The 8,658-nt window shown below is 45.7% G+C and overlaps 1 protein-coding gene across 2 annotated transcripts in view; it reads right to left on the reverse strand.

The window, feature by feature from the left end:
• Positions 1–5,993, reverse strand: part of SULT4A1 (sulfotransferase family 4A member 1) — a 45,305-nt gene extending 39,312 nt beyond the window's left edge. For both annotated transcript variants that reach the window (XR_009764279.1, XM_061637876.1), the window contains exon 1: positions 5,599–5,993. Coding sequence is in view for 1 of the 2 variants with exons in the window: in XM_061637876.1 (XP_061493860.1) it covers positions 5,599–5,767 (169 nt within the window). In the remaining variant the exon portion in view is untranslated. The remainder of the gene's footprint in view (positions 1–5,598) is intronic.
• Between the last annotated feature and the right edge of the window lie 2,665 nt (positions 5,994–8,658).

Below are 8,658 nucleotides of genomic sequence, written 5' to 3' on the forward strand. Positions count from 1 at the left end.
ATATACTAACTAATTAAAATACCTGGGTGAAGAGAAAAGTTTTAAGCTGGCGCCGAAAAGATAGTAATGTTAGCGCCAGGCGTATTTCATCAGGGAGGTTGTTCCACAGTTCGGGGGCCACCACTGAAAAAGCCCTTTTTCGTGTTGCTACTCTCCGAGCTGCCCTATGGGTAGGCACTCGGAGGAGGGTCTTCATTGATGAGCGGAGTGTACGGGCAGGTTCATATCGGGGGAGGTGTTCCAACAGGTATTGTGGTCCTGTGCCGTGTAGGGCTTTGTAGGTTAGAACCAGCACTTTGAACCGGGCCCGGAAACATATAGGCAGCCAATGCAAGCAGGCCAGAACAGGTGTTATATGGTCGGACCGTCTGGGCCCCGTTAACAGTCTGGCCGCTGCATTCTGCACAAGCTGCAGTTTCCGAACCGTCTTCAAAGGCAGCCCCACGTAGAGTGCATTGCAGTAATCTAGTTTCGAGGTTACCAGCGCATGAACTACTGAAGCGAGGTTTTCCCTGTCCAGATAGGGGTGTAGTTGGGCCACCAGCCGGAGTTGGTAAAAAGCACCCCTTGCCACCGTGGCTATCTGAGCCTCGAGTGACAGGGATGATTCTAGAAGGACTCCCAAACTACGAACCTGCTCCTTCAGGGGGAGTGCAACCCCATCCAGAACAGGTCGAACATCCACCAACCAGTCAGGAGAACCACCCACCAGCAGCATCTCGGTCTTGTCTGGATTAAGCCTCAGTTTGTTAGCTCTCATCCAGTCCATTGTCGCAGCTAGGCATCGGTTCAGCACGTTGACAGACTCACCTGTAGAAGATGAAAAGGAGAAATAGAGCTGCGTGTCATCAGCATACTGATGGCAACGCACTCCAAAGCTCCTGATGACCGCACCCAGGGGCTTCATATAGATATTAAAAAGCATGGGGGACAGAACTGACCCCTGCGGAACTCCATACTGGAGGTCCCAGGGTGCCGAGTAATGCTCCCCAAGCGCTACCCTCTGGAGACGGCCCACCAAGTAGGAGCGGAACCACTGCCACGCAGTACCGCCCACTCCCAAATCAGTGAGTCAGCCCAGAAGGATACCATGGTCGATGGTATCAAAAGCCGCTGAGAGATCAAGGAGAATCAGCAGAGTCACACTCCCCCTGTCTGTCTCCCGACAAAGGTCATCATACAGGGCAACCAAGGCTGTCTCCGTGCCAAAACCGGGTCTAAAGCCGGACTGAAATGGATCCAGAAAATCGGTTTCATCCAAGAGTGTCTGGAGCTGGTTTGCAACCACTCGTTCCAGGACCTTGCCCAGGAATGGAACATTAGCTACAGGCCTATAGTTGTTAAAATTTTCCGGGTCTAAAGATGGTTTTTTCAGAAGTGGTCTTACTGTCACCTCTTTCAGGTGACCAGGGACCACTCCCTCTCGCAGTGAAGTGTTAATCACTGCCCTGGCCCAGCCGGCTGTTCCAGTCCTGCTAGCTTTTATTAGCCAAGAAGGACAAAGGTCCAGCCTAGAAGTGGTCGCACGCACTAGTCCAAGCACCTTGTCGGCGTCCTCGAGCTGAACCAACTGAAACTCATCCAAAGAATCAGGACAATTTTAACAAGATGCCCAGTCCCTGCTGATGAGAAGCATCCCCACAGCATGATGCTGCCACCACCACACTTCACTGTAGGGATGGTGCGTCTTGAGACATGGGCAGTGTTAGGTATGCACCACACATAGCACTTTGAATTTTGGCCAAAAAGCTCTATCTTGGTCTCATCTGACCACAACAACTTTTCCCACATCACAGCTGGGGCACTCTCATGCTTTCTAGCAAATTCCAGATGTGCTTTCATATTATACTTTTTGAGTAACAGCTTCTTTCTTGCCATCCTCCCATACAGGCCAGTGTTATGCAGAGCTCTTGATATGGTTGACTGGTGCACCATTACTCCACTCCCAGCCACTGAACTCTGTAGCTCCTTCAAAGTGATTGTTGGCTTCTCTGTGGCTTCTCTCACAAGTCTCCTTCTTGTTTCAGTGCTGAGTTTTGAGGGACGGCCTTTTCTTGGCAGTGCCTGGGTGGTGTGATGCAGCTTCCACTTCCTGATTATTGATCCAACTGTGCTCACTGGGATATCCAAACTAATAATATTCATTATGTTGTATCCTTTTCCTAATCTATGCATTTGTATTACATTATCTCTCACTTCTGCAGAATGCTCTTTGGTCTTCATTTTCCTTCAGATCCACAGCCTGACCAATGATTCTTCAACAGTGGGGTTTTTATCCTGACAACGTGACAGCAACTTTAACAGTTCACAGTTGGAGGCCAATGGTAAGGTGACTGTGTCCTCGATAGGGAATTTCTTTCATATGTGTAAACTGGGAGCTTCCACACTACAGGGGTTGTATACTTATGCAAGCAACATGTTTCAGTTTTTTATGTTTCTTACAAAAACATTTCCCAACATAAAACCAATGTCACCTTACAATAATTGATTTTAAGTTTCAGTGTTTCAAAATAAAAGATCAGACAGAACGAAGTTACAATGTACTATTTGTAATTCAGTAATATGACAGCATTGGTCAGGGATCTGATTACTTTTGCAAGGCACTGTATTAACAACAACATCCTAGTAATTAGCTGCATCCGCACAAACAAATGTTGCCACTGTTGTTTAGGAGGAAAGGAGGCTCCAGATGGCTTGTTTATTCATCGTTCTTCTGGACTGTTTGCACAAAACTTGCACAGTGATTAGACTATGTTGGGTTTTTACTGAACATTCATTCTGACTTGTTACACAAGAATAAGCATCCACCATTATTTGCTTGTGGGCTGTTGACATGTCTTCCTATTAACCATTCATTCATCCCACACTTTTCAGTGCGCTTCCCCGTCACTTTCCTAACTGCAAAAAAACACAATCTTCTGCTGTTTGTTTGTTTTAAGTGGATTTGTTGGGATAAGGTGACAGAGTGCAATAATCCATTTAATTGTGCAAACCTAAATTTTCAGTATGCACTTGAATCCCTCCCACAAAACAGGACAGTCTTGAGGCACCTAGAAATAAACAGTAATTATATCGCAATTTCAAAGTGCTCAGGTGCTTTATATATATTATTTAATATTTTCCCCATACTACAGGTGAGGAGTGAAGGTCATGAGGCAGTGTCTTATGAAAAGCGGACTCTAGCCTATGAAAGCTTATGCCACTAGTCTTTAAAGTACAACAGGTCTCTTTGTTCTAAGACCAAACAGTAAGTTCAAGGCTAAGGTGAATTTTAAATCATGACTTCTTGAGCCACAACTCATTTTCTTCACTGTTACACTATTTTTGTGGAGACATATTTCCGTATTTTATTTCATTCCCCTGATTTCTATCCTATATTTCAGTCAATAAGAAACACCAAGGTGGCTTCTTGGCCTGACTAGACATTACAGTGAACAAGTGTCTGCTGCCAATTCACATCTTCCCAGGAACATCTAGTGCTCAGATATGGAACCTGCAGCCCTCCAGATTTTTTTTACAGACTACAGCTTTTATAATCTCTGACCATTAACAAATGGGGGGGGGAGTTTGACAGTTGGGAATCCAACAACATCTGGAGGACCACAGGTTCCCCATCCCTGATCTAGTGAAACCAACATGTGATGTCAGCACATACAGCATTCCGACACCTGCACTCTAATTCATTAGCTGCAGCTTGCTGGGCGAGTGGGGAAATGCTGGATGCAACGAAATCGCATTATGTGTTCCTTTTACTAGACATTACTAGGGTATGGTCCAGGTCCCAAGCTATGGTCTGAAGGCACATGAAGCCACCACCATATTAAGCAGGTCTGGGTTTGGTCAGTGCCTGGATGGGAGACCACAAGGCAAAACAAACAAAATGACTAACTCCCCGATTCAACAAGGGAGCTCTGCGCACTGAAACAGCTTTCTGCACGCATAGCCAACATGGATGCAGATGTGTATCTAGATCTGCAGCACTCCTCTGGGCTCTCTGAACTGGTTAGATTTGTCTTTTGATACGTATGGGAATGTGCCAGTTGTTAAGTGAGCTTAGGTACATGGAACTAGAACCAATGCTGGACCTACAACTTCAAACAGATGAAGTCACAGAAGGCTACCCGAGCACACACTAAGTATTTTTTTAAAATGTGTTTTTGTGCTGTTTCCTGAAGATCATCCTGCCCGTCATGACTGAATTTCCTCTAAGTGAGTAAGATACTGGGCCATCTATCTACCTTACCTTAGGGACTGGCCAATGGCAAGGCAGAAAATAGTCAATAGTTTGTCCCTCTAAAATATTTATGTGGGCAAATCCACATTTGCAGTCAGGCCTGTCTTTCTCCCAAGCAGACTCACAACACAACGATGTCTTGCTGGATCTGACTGAGTATCCAGTCTAACATTCCTTTTTCTAAAGCACCCAGCATGTATCTTCCAGTGCTCATAAGCAGGGGATGGGCCAGCCCATTTTGCTAGCATGTCTGAAAATGGACCGCCTTCAAGTCAATTCCGACTTATGCCGACCCTATGAATAGGGTTTTCATGGTAAGCGGTATTCGGGGGTGGTTTACCATTGCTTTCCTCTGAGGGTGAGAGGCAGTGACTGGCCCAAGGTCACCCAGTGAGCTTCATGGCTGTGTGGAGATTCGAACCCTGGTCTCAGGTCGCAGTCCAACATTCTGACCACTGCGCCACGCTGGCTCTCTAGCTAACATGTCTAATCCTTTTTAATGCCATCTCCCAAGGTGTGGCAGTCACCACAGCTTGTGATAGTGAATCCTCCAAGTTAATTATACTTGGATACACTTATGTCGCTTAGGCCTGTTCAATAAAACAAAAACAAGCTATTATTTAATCTCTTTTGCAGCCAGTCAACACATCTTAGGAAACTAGCAAACCATCATCTTCCTTTGACATAGCCTTAAATTAATACAGGCGTCAAAGCCTTTGGGCTGACACAACCCTTCTTAACCTACATGGGGTCATGCTTTCTCAGACCATTAGGCTGAGATAATCATTTTCTATTGTATTTGGGGGGTTTTCTAATTCAGGTCTCAAAACAACTTGGGCCATCTCTGCTAGTATGCTAAACCCACTGCACTCAGTGGGGCTTACTTATGAGTAAATATGCTTAGGCTCACACTGCACATAAACAGTAGACTAGACATTATTGCTCCACATAGAAAGTATTGCAGAAAACACATTTATAAGGGAGCTGGAACATGCTGGAGCCACAAAAAATTGACCCAAGAATCACCTACGCACACACTAGTGCTTTGGTGCACACATAAACAGCACTGAACATATCTGTTCTATTTTGGAGATCAAGATGAGAGATGGAAAGGTATGAAATCGTTACTCATACCGTATACCTCTATGGTAGGCTAGTCGCTTGGCTACAATCACCACCTGGCAGATCACAATCCAACGTTAGATAACAATTACAATGGTAATTAAATGACCTTGTTTTTAAAAGAGAGCGGATGGGCAAAAACTGGGATGGAAAACAATCTACCCCTTAAATGCAAGGAAAAATAAGTGACCCCTCCCTTCGTTCTCAGCCCCTTTCCTCCCGAACTCAGCCATGTTTTGTACCTGATTTGGGATAGGTAACAATCCAGACATCATTGTCTCTCACTGGAAAATTGGCGATTTCTTCCATCTTTCCCCTGCAGAAAGGGGGCAGACGCACCCCATTGTATTCAAAGTATTTGCTCTCAAATTCCCCTGGAGTGCTGGGGGTCTCGCATTCGCTTTCCGCCATCCTCCTTCTTCCTCCGTTGCAGCCCAGCAGAGGCCAAGGTGCATCAAGGATCCTGAAGAGGCCAGAGGAGAGGAATCAACCACGATGCCACCCGCTTCCTGCCTTTCGCACTCCCCCACTTTCACAAATAACGAACAGGCGTGCCCGCGGATGATACAAACGGAGAGGTTTGCAGGCTGGGGAAGGTGCTGCTTTCCCCTCGCATGAGAGGGAGAAAGAGCCCGACCTTCAGCGAATGGGCTCTGGAGATGATGATGTAATGCAGCACTGCTCAATAGGCAGGCAAGAATGGATGCAGCAGCAAGACAGGCAAAGCGGCTCTTGGATTAACCTCTCCATGCCTCCAACCCTTTGTATGCCACTGTTTCTCAAAGTTCCCAGCATCTTATAACAAACTGGCAGAATCATTGTCCCGGTTAAAATTGGAGGCACTTGTCATTCTTATTTCCAAGATAGTAGGAACCTGCCTTTTTTTGGGGGGGTGCGGAGGGCTTATGTTACCCTTTGGTTTTGAATGTGTGCTTTTGTAATGTACACATGCTTAGAATCCTAAATTGAACATTCAGTCCAGTTTGTTTGTATTAATCTGTAAACTATCATATAAAGAGATGATAGGCCCTGCATGTCCAGGTTGGTAAAGACCTCTGTCTGAAAACCTGCAGAGCTGCTTCCAGTCAGTCTTGCCAGCACTGAGCTGAATGGACCAATGGTCTGACTCCATATAAAGAAGCTTCCTATGTCGCACAATAATAATAATAACAACAACTGGAATCTCAGCAGACCCCAATTTGGGACTTAATGCCTGAACATGTTTTCAGTGCCAAATCTAAGCTCTGAAACAATGAAAATAAAATATCTCTGAGTATGTGCCAAATTCTCTCCCCTCACTAATGAGTAACCAAAACTAATCTACATCTGTTTCAAATTATTACAAGGTCAGAGAGTGATAGTATTAAGCCTGAGTCCCAGCAGCTGATATTTCAGACATTTTAAAAAATCTTACATAATGTGGCCCGTATAAGACACAATGGGTTGCATTCAGACTAAGTAAGTTGAACTTTGTTCCTACTGAAATCAGTGGGGCAAGTTAGCCATGCCTTAAGTCCCATGGATTTAATGGGAACTAACTAATTTCAGGTAATGGGGAGTACAGTCCAACTTATGGGTAGCCAGCAGGAGAAGGGGCCAGTGGAAAAGGAAGCTCTGTAGCATCCACTTGCCACTCGGGAGCCACTGACCCAGCTGAACGGAGGCTCCGTCGGGAGTCATGTGCAGGAGCGGACAGGAAGAGCCAGCTCCCACACTCCCACAAATAGGCCTACTTGGAAGTAAGCACTCCCCACAGAGCACCATAGTCATAATTTTACTAGGCCAGCATTTTTGCTGGTGTAATCCTGCGGCTCCTCCCCTGCCACGCCCCATTTTTGGGGCCAGGAGCCTGCCAGCTCACTTGGGGGTCCACCTCATTCAACTCCCCCCAGCTCAGTGCCAAATCAAGTTCAATCCAGTCCTAGGTTTTATTTATTTGTTTATATCCCACCTTTCCCCCCAAAGTGGGACTCAATATGGCTTACAAAGATCAAAACAAATATAGAAAAAAATTGATAACATACAAAAAGTTATTGTTCATATGTAATTAAACTATTTATAGAATGAAAACCATTTAAAACATATCCATTAAAAAAGCCAAAGATAAGTAGAACGTCACACTATTAAAAGACCTTGCAGTCAGTTCCTCAAAGCTTGTCAGAATAGAACAGTGTTCACTTGCCAGTGGAAGGACAGTAAGGAGGGAGCCAGTCTAACCTCCCTAGGAAGGGAGTTCCAGAGCCTTGGGGCAGCCACCAAGAAGGCCCTCTCCCGTGTTCCCACCAGATGTGTCTGTGAGGGTGGTGGGACCAAGAGAAGGGCCTCCCCCAAAGATCTTAGAGCTCAAACAGGCTCATATGGAAAGATACAGTCCTTCAGATAGCCTGGACCCAAGCTGTATAGGTCTTTATAGGTCATAACCAGCACTTTGAATTGTGCTTGGAAACAAACTGGTAGCCAACAGAACTGTTGTAACAAGGGAGTTGTATGCTCCCTGCAATCAGCCCATTAACAATCTAGCTGCAGCTCTTTAGACCAACTGAAGTTTCCGAACATTCTTCAAAGGCAGCCCCACACAGACCGTGTTACAGTCATCTAAATGGGATGTAACTAAGGCATGTCTCACCGTGACCAGATCAGACATCTCCAGGAATGGGCACAATCGTGCACTGGTTGTAACTGTGTAAATACACTCCTGAAACCTGAGAATCCAGGCTCAGGGCCGAGTCCTGCAAACCTGTGCCTTCAAGCGGAGAGTAAACCCTTCCAGCACAGCTTGAATCCCTGTTCCCTGATCTGCCTTTCAACTGCCAAGGAGCACCTCTGTCTTGTCTGGATCAAGCTTTGTTTGCCCTCATCCAATCCATTACTGAAGACAGACACTGGTTTAGAAGCAAAACAGCTTCCCTGGGTTTAGGTTGAAAGGAAAAATACAGTTGGGTGTCATCAGCATACTTGTGGCACCGGCCCCCAAAACTCCAGACAACCTCTCCCAGCGGTTTCATGTCTATGTTAAATAACATGGGACAAGTTGGAACCCTGAGGGGCTCCACAGGCCAATGGCCAAGGAGTCAAATAGGTATTTCCCCCACACATACCTTCTGGGCTCACCCCTCCAGAAATGAATGGAACTACTGTAAAACAGGGCCTCCAAGTCCCATCTCAGCAAGGCCTGCCCAGATTTGTGGGACTGGAATATGGCAACCCTAGTGAATGGGCATTAAAATGGCAAATCTGGTTCAATGTAAGCCAATGTAAAGTGATGTATGTTGGGACAAAAATCTTAATTTCACCTATACACT

This window comes from Rhineura floridana, chromosome 8, assembly GCF_030035675.1.
Source record: "Rhineura floridana isolate rRhiFlo1 chromosome 8, rRhiFlo1.hap2, whole genome shotgun sequence".
Taxonomy (NCBI): Eukaryota; Metazoa; Chordata; class Lepidosauria; order Squamata; family Rhineuridae; genus Rhineura; species Rhineura floridana.